This window comes from Patiria miniata, unplaced genomic scaffold, assembly GCF_015706575.1.
Source record: "Patiria miniata isolate m_02_andy unplaced genomic scaffold, ASM1570657v1 HiC_scaffold_16, whole genome shotgun sequence".
Classification (NCBI taxonomy): domain Eukaryota; kingdom Metazoa; phylum Echinodermata; class Asteroidea; order Valvatida; family Asterinidae; genus Patiria; species Patiria miniata.
Window position 1 is genome coordinate 6,555,536 of NW_024037054.1, and position 17,501 is coordinate 6,573,036.

At 41.6% G+C, this 17,501-nt stretch overlaps 1 protein-coding gene across 1 annotated transcript; it reads left to right on the forward strand.

Annotated features, from left to right (window-relative positions):
• The first annotated feature begins 431 nt into the window (after positions 1 to 431).
• Positions 432 to 17,064, forward strand: LOC119722792 (STE20-like serine/threonine-protein kinase). Its single transcript, XM_038193128.1, has 18 exons — positions 432 to 576; positions 1,104 to 1,223; positions 1,698 to 2,381; positions 2,864 to 3,021; positions 4,279 to 4,500; positions 5,043 to 5,554; positions 5,827 to 5,924; positions 6,620 to 7,118; positions 7,880 to 8,158; positions 9,216 to 9,349; positions 9,453 to 9,590; positions 10,017 to 10,077; positions 11,036 to 11,202; positions 11,696 to 11,791; positions 11,931 to 12,119; positions 13,058 to 13,258; positions 13,908 to 14,123; positions 14,889 to 17,064. Exons 2-18 carry the CDS (start codon positions 1,155 to 1,157, stop codon positions 15,168 to 15,170), a joined length of 4,005 nt encoding a protein of 1,334 aa, XP_038049056.1. The 5' UTR covers positions 432 to 576; positions 1,104 to 1,154; the 3' UTR covers positions 15,171 to 17,064.
• Positions 17,065 to 17,501: the final 437 nt, after the last annotated feature.

Sequence of the window (17,501 nt, forward strand, 5' to 3'; positions counted from 1 at the left end):
ACCTTCTTCTTATACCTAACAATAACAGCAAATATTGATGATTTTTTAAAAAGTTTGATTTAAGCGATTAGAAATTACAATCCAATTCAGAAAACTGACCATTTTCCTGGGCTCTTGTAAAGGTGAAAGGTCATAAAAATATTCGTTTGTTCGTCGCATATAGTACCTCGACTTACTCCTCTGATTGATGACATCCCACTATTCTATGGGTACAAAGCGACATACACTTACGGTTTCAAACAGCGAGATAAACAAAACCATTGAAAATACATATCTAAATTTTACAATTTATTGTTAGAAAGGTGAATATTAAATAAATTCGAGGTATGAAGATTCTTTTGGTGAAGTTGGTGTCAACCTGTGTTTGGATGTTTACTTTACAACCCCTCTGTATCAAAGTAGAACAGTCCGTCTTTTGTAGCTAGCCAATCAATCACACAACAACAAATGGTAGCAACGGGAGACGGAATACACCTGTACTACCGCGGGGAATTATAGACAAAAACATGGGGAAGTTCACGGTTTATTAAGTTCATTTTTGTGATAACACCATAGATGGTATGGGTTCCTGTGATGGTGAGTATAATTTCATTCATCATATTTTGTACAATTAACAGAATTACTGGGCGCAAAATCGGTCAAATTTTACCATGAATAGAGCCTGAGGGCTGCAACTTGCAAGTGCAAAGTAAGTTGTGTGTGATCAGGTCATGTGTGCAAACTATTATTTTGCCGTGCAAACAGTGCACAGTGACAGTGGCGTATGATGTTAAAGTGCAGTGTAAATAAAGGTTGGTCCTGTACAAGTAAAACTGACATCAATAGTAATCCAGTGATTATAATCCAGTGATGCGTACATTATTAACATTACGTGTTCTAATAAACAAATAAGGCAAAAGGTGAATTAAATTAATAAAGTTTAAATTTAATAAATTAAAATTTAAATCATATTGCTTTGCAATGTTGTATTTCAATTACAGCTTTCATTTACTGTAGCCATTTTCATATATTTTTTTTTTAGATTTATACTTATAGGTACGTACTCAAAGAATTAACTATACTTAAAAAATAAACTTTAATGCTTACATTTACCATGTTTCCAGCATTCAGATAGCAGAGCAAGCGAAGGCAGAAAATAAGTGCCCGTTGCAGGCATGCTCAGCACCCTAGCAAGAGGGTATGGTTCCTGGACAGGGGATCTAGAGGTGGCTGGTAATGATACGGTCAGTAACATAAGCCATATCAAAACAAAGTGCAAAACTTCTTTGATTCCAAATTTTCCAGGATTTTGTGGTATCTTAAATTCCAACTTTTACCCCAACTCCATTGGAGTAGGACATTTTGAAAGCAACTTTGAAATTGAAGCTCTAGACACAATTTTCATCTCTTTTTTTTTCTTCTGGGGAATGTCAAATTTTTTCAGAATTGTAATTGCAGAAATCCCCATAGGCAGTAAAAAATCTCAGCTCATACAAATTTAGCGGATACAAAAGTGACTTTTAGCACATTCACATGCTTCCTGTTTATGTATGGGCCTACAGAAGCTAAAGCATCATGTGAAGTAATGGCCCCAATCGTGGCTGAGCTTCACTTTCTTTAATCCTGCAAAATTCTCCCTGATTTCCTGATGGATTTTGAAGAGCTGAAGAATCTAAACACTCTCACTCCGTTTATTTTGTCCTTGTTCCTTTGAGCAGGCGGGCCATCACAAGCCTGTCCTTATCACCAGTCTCAGCGGGGAGGACAGCAAGTTCTTGGAGAAGTCCGTCAACATTCCACTCAGGGTCAAATCGGCTGTTGGACCTGCAGTCGTCAAACCCTCCTCTTCCCAGTCAGTCCCGAGTGCCAACTCGCTTGCCGATGCCATTAAGGACAAGTCGCCCAAGACCAAGTATGCAAGACCCAAATCGGTGTGCAGTCAGTCGCAGAGACCCGAAGCATCCAAGGAAAAGATCCTTCGCTCCAAATCTGCCGTCAGTATTCTGTCCAAGAAGTCCAAGGCGGATCTTGCCACAAGCCTTGGCCTTCCGAACAGCACAGCCTCCAGTGCTGCTTTTGCTAAACATGGAACAAAATTCAAGAGTGTTCCTGAAAAGTCTTCCAAAACCAAAGAGTTGAATGCCAAAGCATCTGCCACTTCATCCACAGAGGTCAAAAGTCAAAGGTCAGATGGGCAGATCGCGCTTCCAAAGACGTTCATGACTCGTAAAGGTGCGCTGATGCTGTTCACAGCTCCGGAGAATGTGATCTTCTCGGAGCCTGACCAGAAGTGCTACTTCAAGAATGAGAATGAGGCGAATGACATCGGCAAGTTGTCACTGACACTGGGCACAGTGAATAAGTTAACAACATCTGTGCTTCGATATGGCAGCCACCAACAGGTGTGTTACCTTAAAATTCTTGAAGTTTTAAAGGAAAATCTTAATTCATGTGCACTGTTGTAAGATTTTTAACCATACAATTAGTGCAATTTGTGTACATAATTTCAACTTAATTTGTCCATTATTGGCATGGTACATGTACAATACAAAACCCAAAGATCAGATCTTCAGAATCAAGAAAATTTCTGATTTAAACGTTAATATTATAAGTATGTGACAGACTGTACTTTTTCTTTAAAATCCTGACATATTGCCCTTTTGAAATTAATAGGAATTTGCCTAATAAATTGATGAAGTGAGATTCTGTCGTTCCACACAGTAATAAGAATTTAGTAGATTTAGTCATGACATTTTAAAACTTCAAAATATGAAATGTGCTGCTGGTCATGAAGGGTGATTTTGTTTTCAGGTTTCAAAGATAATTATGGGATGTTGAAAACAAAAACATTTTTTCATTTAATTTTTTTTTTTTTTTGCAACAGCCTGATGATGACGTTGATAGTGATGAGGGTAGTTACAGAGAGGAGACTCATATGCAGTTTGTGCACAATGACCAAGGGGATCAGGAAGCTGTGGATTATAGGGCCCAGCCTGGGGCGGACTTTGTCTTCTACCTCAGGGACATGCAGTCACGATCTGTGTAAGTTGCTTCAGGCACCAGTCTATCTAGACTGAAAACAGAATCCAATAGACCATTATCATGTTGCGGCCATCTTGATTTTTTTCCCATTCAAATCAATGTAACCAAAGCGAGGCTCGAAGGAAAAATAGTCTGGTTCCTTTTTGCACAGAAAACATTATCATTCAGCACTGTTATTGGATATAGGGAACATGACTGAAATGGTGGCAGCATGATAAAGGTCTAGACTAATCTGAGCGCTCAATCAGTAGGATTGCCAAATTTTCAGTCAGGATTGTAGTCGAGTCCATCACAAGTCCCTGCAAGTCCATCGCAAGTCCTCCAGTCCCAATTCAACTCACAAGCTATTCAAATGAGCTTTGACAATAGCATTCCTTTGTTATTCATCCACTGTTACTTGTGACTGGACTTGTGATTTACTTGTGACTGGACTTGTGACAGACTAGACTTCATCCCCACTTTCCGTACACATAACAGTGCATAACCTTTGCTGTAGAATTATTTCGAAGCTTCTCTCTTTATATACCCTAACAACCCAGATGAAGGTGTCATATGTCAGAAGCTGGGTGATTGTACTGATTGAGCTATGGGCCTTATTCATTAGTTGGCCATTTTTGTCGAGTTCCCTGAATGTATTTCATTAATTGTTAACTGTTGAATGGGATGGCACCGGACTTTTTATGCAGGCATAATGCAGCCTTATTTTACTGTCATTTTTTTTAAAATCTGGGCTTAAACATTAGGGAACGTTTAATTACAAATTTAAAATTATTCAGTGAAGCAGACTGGAATTAATTAGTAATTAGCTTGCTTTCATTTCTCTACACAAGTTCCAAAAATCAAGATTTAACCTCACTCTCAATCCAATATGGCCGACTCGTGAATAAGGCCATTTGTCTCGGTTTTCATTATTACATGACTATAGCGGTATTACAAGTCATTCATTCTTCAAATTTCCATGCCAGATTGTTGGTTTAAATAGACTTTGTGGCAGTGTTCTAATCGAGTCAGTCACAAGTCTATCACAATTTTTCTGGTCAAAAGTCAATCGCAAGTCCTTTCACAGGTCAAATTACAAGTGACGGGGGATGAACATGGTTCATTTGAGTAGCTTGCGACTTGACTTGAGAATGGGTTACTTGTTATGGGTTTATGATGGACTTGTGATGGACTTATGATTGACTCGGCTGCAGTGCTTGATATAAAAATCATAGTTAAAAGAAAGTGTCAAACTTGTCTACAATTTTTCACTTTCAGGGTGCGCAACCTGGTGCGAACCCCATCCCAACAGTCGCTAGCCTCGGTCGATTCCACGGCAGAGTTGACGGCCGCGTTACAGAGTATTGATATCAGAGGGACACCAGAGGGCCGAGGGAACCTGATATCACCAGACGTCAGCCGGCTGGCCAACCAATCACAGCGATGGAACGTGTCCAGCGCTGGCAGCGTCAGGCAACAGTCTAGAAATGCACTATCAAGGTAAGGCTTGTAATCCAGTTGGAGGTAGCTGAGAAAATATCCAGTGGAGTGGGATATGAACCACAGACATCTGTTCAGCAAGTCCAGTGCTCTATCAATGGCTGAGCTCACTCCTTGTGCTGATCAGAAGCAGTTTAGTTCATTTAGTGCCATGTAGATATTGTGCAACACCCAAACGCCAAGTTCTTTAGGCTCAAGCTGACAATTATGTATAGTTTTTATTTAAGCTAGGCTAGTAAAGGACATCAGGCACTTGTTTCTATCATGGTAAACACATAATTATCTGGAGTTGCCCCAAATTTAGTGTTTGGATTGTATATTTACCATTCGTGGAAGGTCTAGATAACAAAAAAGCTACATAATTAAGGTCTTAAATTTACAAAGAAAATATTGAAAAACCCTGTGTGTTTACAACTCACGTGGCAGCTATTTTTGCCTTCACCTATTTCCAGCAGTGATTAATGTTATCTGATTATGAGCAAAACCTGTCAATGTCAGATTGGAATCACACGTAAAGCATTCATCTGGTTATCTTTTTGCAGACCATCTACCTCAGCATCTAGCCGAAGCGCTACGCTATCTGTTGAACGCCTTGCTGCGTCACTGAAGAGCTCCCCCTACCTGGGCCACCCCATCAAAGCCCCCTATCCGCCCAGTCAAATGGGCTACCCCTCATCCCAGGAATCATGCCCCAGACACGGCAGTGCAGGGTCTAGAAAGTCCAGCTCTGTCCGGCAGGGTAGCGCACGCTCGGCTCAGTCGCGCAACGCCTCGTCTGCACATTCTGTAAGGTCACACAGGTCGCAGAGGTCAAACCTGGAGGTCGCGTCGCAGGGAAGCATGGGTAACTTGTCGGTCCACGATTATGGAATGGAACAGCCTGGTAGTGAGCATGCTCGTAGCGTTGTGGTGTCACGGGACGGAAGTTTGGTTATGATTAACGACGATGCGAGTGACCATGGCAACAGCATCAGATCCGGCGGTCTTTCTCCTGGGCAGCTCCAGCATGGGCAACAGGATTCTTTGTCGGAAGCAGATTTGGCTGATTATAACGGTGAGTCTCTGTTAGAAAGATCTTGATTTCAGGGATACGACAGAATGATGGGTGACTGTCGGTGTAAATGACTCTCAATAAGGGTCGGTGAACCATTTTGTTTGGTGAGAAATTCAGGCAGGGGACTCTAAAAAGTGAACAGCTCCACAGGGAATCTTATTCACCTATTATTTCCATGAATCTTATTAAAAGAGGAGAAAAGATTGGAAATTCTAACCACTTTGCTTAGAATTATAGAAATCTCAACATGGCTATTTCTTTGTCAATGACAGATGTTACTGATGGGACTAGTCAGCACGATGCCATGTCCGTCAACGCTGATGGGGAATGGACCCAGGAACAGCCAGCCTACAATCCATCGCAGTATTACGTAAGTTACCAACTCATGCACATCTTATTTAGCACTAGTAGACAACTTAAATAATTTTACAGAACCGAGGAGGGTTGAGCCTACAAAGTAGCATGTTGGTGGATTTGTGAGGATCCAGGAATTCTAAGCCAAAAAATTCTTTCACACTTAACCCTAAAGGGGCCGGGTTATTTTGACCATCTCTCAGCCGGGGGGGGGGGGGGGGGTCGGATTCCGCCCCCCCCCCCTAAGATCTCGGCCATCGAGTGACGAAAAAATTTGAAACTCAGCACATGCATAGAGCAACTCTTCCTAAACATGCCCAAGAAATTTCATGACTATAGGTCAAAGGGTTTTGGAATTATGGCTAATTAATTATTCATATGTATGAATGGCAATTCTGCTCGGTGTACACGACGTATATGCGAAAATTCAGTTTTCACGGCGCATAGCGCCGGAAAATTTTTCGCTACGGGCCAACCCGTGGTCCGATTTTTATGTTTTTGGTATCAAAAGATGCACAAAGCTCGAGGCTAAAAAGTCATAACAGCTCGGGTCGCGAAAAAAATTTTTTTAGAAGCTATCGCGGAAAATGTTGAGGGGGGGGGCGGATTCCGCCCCCCCCCCCCCGGCCCCTTTAGGGTTAAGGAGAATCAAATTTCTTTGAATGGTTGGTATATTAATTGCCAAATGTCTTCTTTTTTTTAATTTTACAGGGCAGCCGACCAAGCACTGCCTCCCACCATACTTACATATCAGGAACAACCAGCCTGCCCACAACGATCCAAGACAGTCAAGTAGACCCCAGCACATTGCCACTAGACCAGCAACTCGACCAAGACGCGTTGCTGGTGGACCATGATGCATTGCTGGTGGACCATGATGCATTGCTGCTTGACACACCCATCGAACAGGATGATGCTCTAGACATGTTGCAAGAGAGTGCGAACAGCGGTCAGTGGCCAGTAGACAGCGGTCAAGACAGACTCAGCCCAGCCCCGTCGGCCAGACTGAAAAGCCCGAGTTCAGACCGGCCCAGCTCCCAAGCCAAATTGCTCAGTCCCCAACCCCAACGCTTGAGCCCTACTCCATCAGATGGGTCTCACACCAGCCAGGGAAGAGGTCTGACAGAGACTGGGATACAATCAACAGATGATATTGACATCTTGCCACCATCAACCATGGAGAATGAAGACATAGCCTCAGTCACAAAAGGTGAGTTTATTGTGGTTTTGTGGCTACAGCTGGTTGTTACACACATATCTATGGAAGTGACTTCCGAAGTGGCTTCCATAGTCACATGTGAAATAGCCAGCCGTAGCCATTAGCGGTATGAATTCAGATGTAGCCTTATCACCAGCCAGAATGTTACACAATGTTTCATGCTTCTGGCTGGTAAAAGTTCTAGTCCTCTTCCTTTATTGATAAAAATTTAGGTGGAAAAAAAAGTGAAAGACTTAGTTTGCATGGGTTTGTTACGATCATTAAGATGTATATTAATTTGGGTGGCATGGGTGGCTTGTGCGTAAAGCGCTCGCCTCTCACCAAGGTGACCACGGTTCGAATCCTGGCCGTGGATCACATGTGAGTAGAGTTGTGCATTGGTTCTCTCCTGTGCCACGAGGGTTTTTTTTCGGGCCCTCTGGTTTTCCTCCCTCTGTAAAAAATCAAACACTTTCAATCTCAGGCTGTGCTCCATGGTCATATATGGGTCGATGTGGCCGGCAGCCATAGGCGCCTTTACGTGCCAGCGGCCCGACCACATTGTAGCCGCGTCCTTCGCAATGCAGCATACCAGCTGCGAGTAAGGATGATTAGCCTCCCAAATTATTATTATTATTATTATTATTGTGCATACGTGTATCAGTAATGAGAGATGGAGTCTAATGATTAAACAATGTAAAACACTTGACTTGCCTTAGATGCAGATTCTTGTTTATAAATACCTTGTCCTGCTTGTCATTCTGTCATTTTAGCCCCATCCCCTATACCGTCTGAGAAAGCAGCAACATCTGAATCGCAGTTGGATGAGATGTCCCCTACAGAGGGCGCTGTGCCACAACAACAGGGTAACGCATCGCCAGCCCCTCGTGTCGAGGTACCCAGCACTGTACCTAGGTTGCCGGCAAGGAAAGCAGGCATGGCCGACGTGGTCAACCGGGTTGCAGAGAAAGAAATGGGCGTACCGTACACAACCCTTGTACCTCCAAAACTGGGTCCAACAGTCGATGCAACAAAAACTGGAGGGGCTGCTGGTAATATTTTTATCTTTGAGTTTTACTCTTTGACACTTATGCAATGTATACAGGGTGGATAAAAAAACGAAAGATATTATTGCTAATTGGAACAGAAGTAGGGCACATGTGAATCAAAGGGAGATATCCTCTGTTAGGGTTGAATCTCCTCTTTAAAATGACACCCTGATCATGTCGTTACATTCACGGTTGACTGAGCAGTGACCAATTTTATGAAAGGGTCTATTTAGAGAATTGCACCACTTTTCAATTGTGGTTTTTGTGGTGTCATTTGTCACAGAGTGAAAGGCTATGGTTGCCAATCAAGGCAGGTGGGGAAAAAGATATTTCACCATGAAAAGAAGCGCAATTCTCTATGTAGACCCTTTCTTAAAATTAGTCACTGCTCAGTCAACCGTGAATGTAAGGACATGATCAGGGTGTCATTTTAAAGAGGAGATTCAACCCTAACAGAGGATATCTCCCTTTGATTCACATGTGCCCTACTTCTGTTCCAATTAGCAATAATATCTCGGTTTCATTTTTTTTTATCCACCCTATATATTGATTGCATTCAGCCGCCATATTTGGGGTGTGTTTTGTTTTGTTCTGTCGTTAACTTGTACGTATTCCTGTTAATATTTTTATCACGCACCTTAAAGATGGCTGCGATGCAAACCATCTATTCTCAGCACTGTCTCAGAGCTTCTGAAGAAAATCACAAGCTGGCTCAGTTGGGACTCGAACCCACAACCTCCAGCTTGCTAGTGCAGACATCTTAACCACTCAACCACCAAACTTGCCAGTGTTGGCTGGAATCTGGATGCTTAAAGTCACCCATAGCAGCAGATACCTCAATCAATATCTTGTATGATGTGTAGTAAATTAACGTCGCCCTTTGGAGAAAATCAAAATTTTCATCATATAAAATAACAGGTTTCTTTGGAGTTATTTCATCTGGTTTGTTCCGGGGCAAATTTCACATTGCTGTTTTTTAGTGAAAAAGTATTTGTTTTGCAATACAAAATGTATTGTGTAAAGGTTTCTTGATGATTTTTTTTTCTTGTTCCTTTGGCAGTGAGGAGGTCACCCTCTCCAGAGATTAGGACCCCATCTGATGCTAAGAAGCCCCCAGCTCCTGAGAAAAAGATCTCCAAGTTGGACCTGGGCAAGCTGAAATCAATGGTCAAGCCTCCAGCTGCCAAGAGCCAGGTGAGAATCAAATGCAATCCTGTTTTTAAGTGATCACGGACAAAGTTTTCTTTACTATCAAATCAACGAAATCTCAACCAACAATTCCTTTGACACTCTCCAGTCGCCACGGACCGGACGGAGAAGCAAAGGTAAAGGTGTTAGACCCAAGGCTACAGGAGTCCAGTTCATTAGCAGCTTGAACATTGACAGCTATCAAGGGCCTAGTGAAGACGAAGTGGAGAGAATGGTAGAAGAAGAGGTTAGTTGGGCGTTAAGAAAAAACCTATTCAATCACAAATCAAATCACTAATCACAAGTCCATCTCAAGTCAATTACAAGTCAATCACAAGTCAGTCACAAGTCAGTCACAAGTCAAATCACAAGCAAAGTCACAAAATACACAGGGGATGTTACTAAGGACGGCCACGTCTGAACTGCTTGTTTGAATAACTAAGTCACTTTTCGCATTAAAAACTGAATGCTTATTATAAATGCCTTGTGATTGACTGGTGATGACTTGTGATGACTTGACTAGAATCCATGAGCTAGATAAAGCCAATGCGTATTGAAGTCGTACTTTGATTAACCGGAACTTGCAACATGCGTTACTGCCATTGCTGTGAAGAAAGTTATTTTCTTTAAAGTAAAACAAGTAACCATTGCTTATAATGTTGGTTATTTTCAGTTATCCAAAGAGCTGGAATCCAGCCAGCTGAATGAAGGAGAGGAAAGCATGCCATTTCTTGGTAAGTGTCACATCTTGATTTCCCCCATTTTTCATTCATGAAAATATAACTCTCTTTAATATAAAAGTTGCACGTCATTTCCTGCCAACGTCATAGGCACTTTAATAAATAGCACATCTTTCTTCATGTGTAGAATCTCAATCTCTGCTTTACTGAACACTTAACATAGGATGATGAAAAATTCCACATTTAAAAGTTATCAGGGCAAAACATTGGCGGTAGGTTGTCTGCAAACTAGCAAAAGTCATTTTTGCATTGATTTGCGTTTCTGAAGCCAGAAAAACCTAGCTTAGGATAAAAAAATTGATTTTTGATGTTAAGTTACATGGCCCTTTTTTTTTTCAATAAATTTATAATTTAAAGGGAAAATACAACATTTGCAAACTTCAAAAAATAAAACTACCAAATCATTTTGAAATACCTTGCTGGACTGTTAGTGAATGACAGCGTAAAGCATCCTGTAAAATCATGGCACCTGGTATACTGTCATTTTCAAGAAAAGTGGTATTTTTGTATCAATTTCCAACGCTGTTCAGCCGACCAGCGTTGGAAAAAACTGGCTTTTTTTCAAATACTGGCCCCAGTTGACCATCGCACTTGTTTGCAATCGATTACACACCTATCGGAATGGGTACAAGCCAGCTAGACTGGTTCCCTGACCTTACAATTCCCCAATGTATTTAAACTGCTCTGTTTCTTCTTATATGGAGTCAGGGAACCAAACTACAGGAAAATGATTGTTTTTCTTGGTTTTTGTAGCATTTTCGAACCTAAAACCTCAAAAAAGTCAGTGTAACTATATTTGCTATATATTTCCAACCCCCCAATTCCATCCATTTCTGAAAATTACAGCAAAAGCAAATGATGTATATTCCCTTTAATTGAAATCTGACTTTTTCACATAGTGGGGTCAGATATATTTTCTGATACTTAGAAACATTTCCTGATTCTCCCCCAGTTGTTCCAGAGGAGAGAGCAGACGATGCAGTTTCCCTAGCAACAGATGATGAGGCTCTTGAGAGGGAGCTCAAGAAACGAGTGGAGCCTGGCAAGCAGAAGAAATCCAAGAAGAGCTTAGCCAAGGAGAAAGCTGAGCTGAGGGAAGCGCGCCGACAAGAAAAACTGGTAATTATTTGTGGCTGGGAAACATTTGAAATAACGATAATAAAAATACAATTGTAACGACAGACTGTGATATGCAATAATTGCAATGCATTAATGCTGTACGTACAGTATCACTACACGAAAATGTGTATCCTGATACAAAAATCAATTTGGGCTATGCATGAACTTTGACAGACTAGTTTTGGCATCAGAAGTCCGAATTTGTGTGGACAACACAGCTATCTCCAAAATTAAAACATGTGAAGAGTGCACACTTAGCTGAGAGTTTTTTGCCTAAATGGCGCCCTAGCACAGCAATGGTCTTTTTTGCGTGCAGTGTGGGCTATGCAGTATATTTCAGAGCTGTTTATATTGCTTATAAGTACTCAGAAAGGTAGTAAAACCCTCTGTTAAAAAAAAAGGGTTAAAATGAAAAGAAAAGAATTGTTAGTTACAGCTTTTGCTCCCAAAGTTGTTGAATTGTAACATTTTTCGATCTTGTCCTTGTTCACAGCGACGGGAAGAGGAGTTGAAGGCTTTGGCAGAAAAGAAGAAGCAACGGGAGAAAGAAAAGAGACAACAGGAGATTGCCGAGCAGAGACGAATACAGGTACAATCATTTGCTTCAGACCATTGCAAATTTGATCCACTGGGGTGTTTTTAGACTAGCAGAGTTCAAGTGTTGTCAAGGGGCAACGCTCTAAATCAGACTGTTCACAAGTTTTCGTTCAATGTTTGACTTGATATAGATGGCAAAGGAGGAATTGGAGGACGCCGCTTGGGAGGCGGAGCGAGCAGCCCAAGAAGAGGAGGAGGCGAGACAGATGCTACAAGAAACCCGACGACTGCAACGGGAAGAAAGAGAGACACGGAGGAAAGCAGACCTGGAGAAGAGACGGATAGAGAAAGAGCAACAACGACAGGGACGCAGGAAAATGGTACGGGCATCATCCTTTCTGAAAGTTGTTCCAAATGTCAGTGCTGTAGTCGAGTCACTTCAGATGAATTAGAGTCTCAAGTGACTTGGTTCGAATCCGAGTCGGAGTCTCGAGTCATTTGGTTCAAGTCTGAGTCCAAGTCTCGAGTTATGTGGTTCAAGTCTGAGTCATGATGGTAGAGTCCGAGTCCAGGTCCGAGTCGTTTGCCGATGTGACTAAAGTCGATTCTGAGTCACCCAAATTGCAACACGAGATGGACTCAAGTCCGAGTCCTGTACTCGAGTCCTACAACACTGGCAGATGCTCTTACTCATTATTCTGCATTCTACAGCATAAATATTCCTTTGGACCTCGCGTATGATCGATCACCTGTGCTTTTTTTTACCACTTGCAACGACTTGTCCAGGACTGGTCCAGTACCATTGGAAAAACTGTAATTTCTTCTGGGTTCGACCTTAACTTTTTTGTTCACTAGCCAGCCGGGCTACTGAAACAGACTCTTAACTAGCCCGCGGGCATTTTCATTAGCTCGCATGTTTTTCTTTTATAGAGTGTCTCATAAACAACAATGTGCATGCATGTCAAATATGTATCCTGAGGCGATCTTGTCAGTGTTTTTAATAAACAGATCTAAATATTGATACAGTTTTTTTTTCTAAATGTTATGATTAATTTCTTCTTGTCCTTTCATCTTTGCTGTAGCCCAATAATTGTTGACTTGCCAGCCGGGCTGCTTAAGGAATAGTTTGACTAGCCCGCCGCTGTTTTGACTAGCATTTGGCAAGCAGGCTACCGCTAAAGTCGAACCCTGATTTCTTCTTCCCGAATTCCTTTGATTGGTGTACAATTGGTTGCTTCCAAGTTGCCTGTGAAAATTGCCTTGTGTGACTTGGCCCATACTTTTATATTTCTTGGCCTTTGTCATTTTGTTGTCACAGGAGGAAGCAGCCAGATTGCGGGAGCAGGAGATGGCTGAACGCCTGGCCGGCGCTGCAGAGAAGCGCAGGCTACGAGAAGAGGCGGAGTGGGAGAGACAGGAACGGGAACGTCTGGAGCAGGAGGAGAGGGAGCAGGAAGAAGAGGAAGAGAAACGCAGACTGGAGGAAGAAGAAGAAAGGATCAGAGAGATGGAGAGAGAGGTCAGTCCAACTGCTGCTTAGCAGATTTATATAATCAGCAAAAATGAGCAGGGAACCTATCACAAGTGGTGCACATTGCATGACATTTTGACTGGTAACCGGTTTTGCGCAGCAAATGTTTTCTGTGCAGACAAATATCTGCACAAACCACTCAGTCAAGTTTGACAGCCATCATTCTATACCAGCTAATGATTCATTTTAATTTTCAGTTTCAAAATAGAGCCCAACTGCAGCACTCTTACAGTTTGAATGGCTGGCAATGCTGAAACAAGAGAAAGGTCAATTCAATGGCAAAAGAGAAAGTTCAAACCGTACTCCAGTCTGTTTCTTGTTTTTAACCCAGTGAGTGGAATTCAGCCAGTTATTGAGGTCTATTTGTGTAATAGGTTTTTCTCAAATGATTTCACTGCCTGCAGATTGTCACGTGCATCGGCATTTTGGTGACGCGCAGCGACTGTGCCACGCCGTATGTCGAAGAAAGTTCGAGCAACTTGCACGTGTTCAGAACAATTTGCACACTGCGCACACACATACCTGACGGCGTTGAGTACGCAGTTGTAATTTTCCTACAAAGATGGCGTCATATGATCGGGGACTATTGGTACATAGATTGACGTGGTTTGTTTGTTCGTACAATCCCTCGCTCTAGGCTGAGGAAGAAGCCATAGCCCGGCTGGTCAAGGAACGAGAGGACGCTGAGCGCAGAATGAGGCTTGCGAGAGAGGAGGCCGAGAAACAGCGACAGGAGGAGGAGAGATTGAAGCTGGAAGCGGAGAAGAGGAAAGCAGAGGAGGAGGAACGACTGAGGCAACAGGAGGCAGAAGCTGAGAGAAAGAGACAGGAGGGGCTAGATCGAATCAGAAGGGTAAGTCACTGTTGAAGATTCAAGTACTCAACGGCTGGATTCTAACCCATGACCCTCTGATCAAGACTCAGAAACCCGGACCACTTGGTGTCAACCTCCTGAGCGTGATTGTAGTCCAGGTACTTGTGATGGATATTAAGTACATCACAAGTCTAATCACAAGTCAATCACAAGTCCGATCACAAGTAACAGGGGTACACAATAAAAACAGAAATTCCCTTGTCAAGTGCAGTTCATTAGAATAACTTGTGAGTTGATGCGGGACTGAGTTGCTTGCGACAGGCTTGTGATGCCTTGTGATACCTTGTGATCCATCACAAGTGTTTTGACTACAACGCTGCTTAGGAGAGTGAGTGACCAAGTGGTTAGGGTTTGTGACTCATGAGCAGAAGTTGGAATCCAGCTGCTTGCCATATGTTGTGTCCTTGGGCAAGCCACTTCACCTTTGTTTGCCTCTCTGCACCTAAAAGTGTACACAGATAGCAGTGGAATGCCAACATACAAAGCAAGCTAGGAGAAACGTATTCTCATTTGTTGTGTGTCAAGAAAACTGAAGATAAACCCTGTCCTGATATTAAAACGTATTGACTCTAGACAGACATTCCTGTTTTTGTTATTTACTTATTCTACAAATCAGTCCAGTTAGGACTGAAGGACTGTCTACCCTTTACAGCAAAAGCTTATGATGAGACAGCAATGCTGTATTAGGCAGCAGGTCCTAATGTAACTTCCAAAAACAACCATCTGTGCATGTTTGAAACATAGATTCAGAAGCTAGAAGAGGATGCGCGAGAGCGAGTCAGGCGAGAGCTGGCCCGACGCCGGTCCTGGGCCCTCCGACGCCGCGAGCACAACCAGGCCCAGCGAGACCACCTGAACTCCATGAGGCAGACCCAGGGCATGACGCGCCCCTGGGTCTTCTCCTACTACGTCCACTGGCCCAAGGAGAACTACGAGAGGAGGGTGTTCGTGGCTAAGAAGAAAGGGTTCCGAGCCCGACCCAAACCGAAGCCCAAGCCAGAGGTGGAGGGTCAAGGAAAGCCCTGATCATGTGCTGTCACTTGAACAAGATGCAAAAAAAATAACGTTCTGCAGAATAGCGTGATATTTGACATCAAAATTGACATCACTTATCAGGTACAGTCTGTTTGAAGAAATGAGTACAGCCTCTTAATCGGAACAAGCTGTTTTGGCTCAAATGTTAAATTTATAGCTTAATATAACTGACAGCACTTGGCAAGCCAAAGCCAGAAGAAGAATGGTTCTCCGGCTGAAATTAAATCTACAAATGAAAGAAAGAGAGTTTACTGAGTAATCAGTCCACTTTTATCTCTTGCGGTCGATTATGAACCAGAAGAGGGTAGAAGATGGGAGGTTGTTTTGAAAAAATTTGTAAATTTTTGGTATCTTTGTTACAGAAGATCAAAGTGCTCAATGCACCATTTTGATTCTCATGTGTCTCTGATGAGTATGTAATGAACAAATCGCAATGTGGTGCTGATGAACAATAATTAAGAAAACCAAATATGCGAACAAATTGCAAGGTTATAGTGGATGTGGAGTTGTGATCCATAAAAAAATGAGTGACAGGTTTGATTTTTTTTACTGAAATGGTGTGATTTTTTTTATCAATTTATTTGTTTGGTTTAGTGAAATTGTTGTGAAGGGATAGTAGATCATGTCAGAAAATGTCTCCTTTATAGTTTTCGTCTGAACAAGGTAGACAGACAAGCACAAAGGTAGATTTGCTGCACGGAGTTGCTTTGGGCTTTTCTATTGCATGACTAATTGATATCTTTTTGATGGGCTTTCTTACCAAAACATTCCATTTGATTCCTAGTGCTGTCTTAATGTGATTTAACGGCGATTGTGTATCTACGGGCCCGGTTCCTATAAGGGAACAAAATCCACTTTTAAATTATTTGATGTACTAGTTGGCGACATTAAGAACATACAGGTATAGATGAAGGGCAGGGTTTTGAATTTTTTTTAGGGAAATTTGGGGGTAAATTGACAATAACAATGACAAAACATTACATGAAATGAAGATGGCGATCACCGCGCGATGTACCGTGAACGCGCAAGTCGTGCTGCACCTCACCAACCGGCCCTTAAACTGCATAGGAAACTTATAATAATACCCCAAGAAACTGTTCAAAAATTACCAAAAAGGTGTCATAACATTGAGAGAAGTCTGCTTTAGGTTGACAATGTCACTTGTTAGTAATAAAAAAATTCTTGATTCTAATTTGATCGAAACAAAACAGGGGCCCTATACTACACGATCACCGATTTAACGATATGAAGAGAGAAATCATAAACATTTTAATTTGTATTTTTAGCTGCACTTTCTAAATACATTCCAGTCTTGCCACTTTTACTTGTAATTTTGCCTTTCAGATTTAAGTTGAAGTTTGTACTTGAACTTAAGTGAAAATTAACAACTTCATAGCTTATGGTTTTGAGCAAAGATATTGACAAAATTCTGAGGAACTTCTAATAAGGGCTGGATAGCTCAGTTGGTAGAGTTCATGTTGAGCAATCCGGCGGTCGCAGGTTCAAACCCCGCTGTCGCAGGTTCAAACCCCGGTACAGTCAATTTCTTTGTTCAACTTTCAAATTAAACTTTGTTCTTTCATCAAAAGAAAATAAAACAGTTTTCTAGTCTAATTTTCAACTAATGCTTGTAACTTTTTATGTATAAAAGAAAATTCTAGTCTTTCAGAAAGCACAAGTTTTTAGATTTGTACAAATTTTTTTGTAGAGATGCTGCTGGTAGCACAATCTATTTTTAACTCAGAGATGATCATGAATCGAAATTTCGTAATTTATTTTCACATGTGAAAAAAATCTCTTGCTGTAATTTGGTAAAATTTTGATAACTTGATTTTGTAATCTGTAAGACTGATAAATTGGAAGCAAATCGCTTTTTTTATTTGAATGAGGAATTTGCTGAAAGTCTTTCCCTTTTTGATAAATGAAACATTCCAAAATTATTTACTGTTGAAATTAAAATGTTCATATCCTTAAAATTTTAGAAATAAGGTCTAAAACTCTCAACAAATTTTGCAATACTCGCCTTGAGTGATGTGAAAACGACCAGGGATTTTGCCCGTTAAATTTTGCAATTTTTTGTAAATGGTGGTAATAAAGCCCACAAAAAAAAACAATTTTCACCCTTCGAGTTTTTCTCCCAGTTTTCCTTAACAGGATAACAATATGATAGTGGATGACAAGGCAGGGAAAATGGGGTCATTTCAACGGACTGATTAGGCACTAATTAGTGTATGGCTGAAGCTTAATATACCAACATTTAGTGTGCACAGTAATATGATCTTGTAGATTATGCATTAAAATTATGAGATTTTGACAATATGT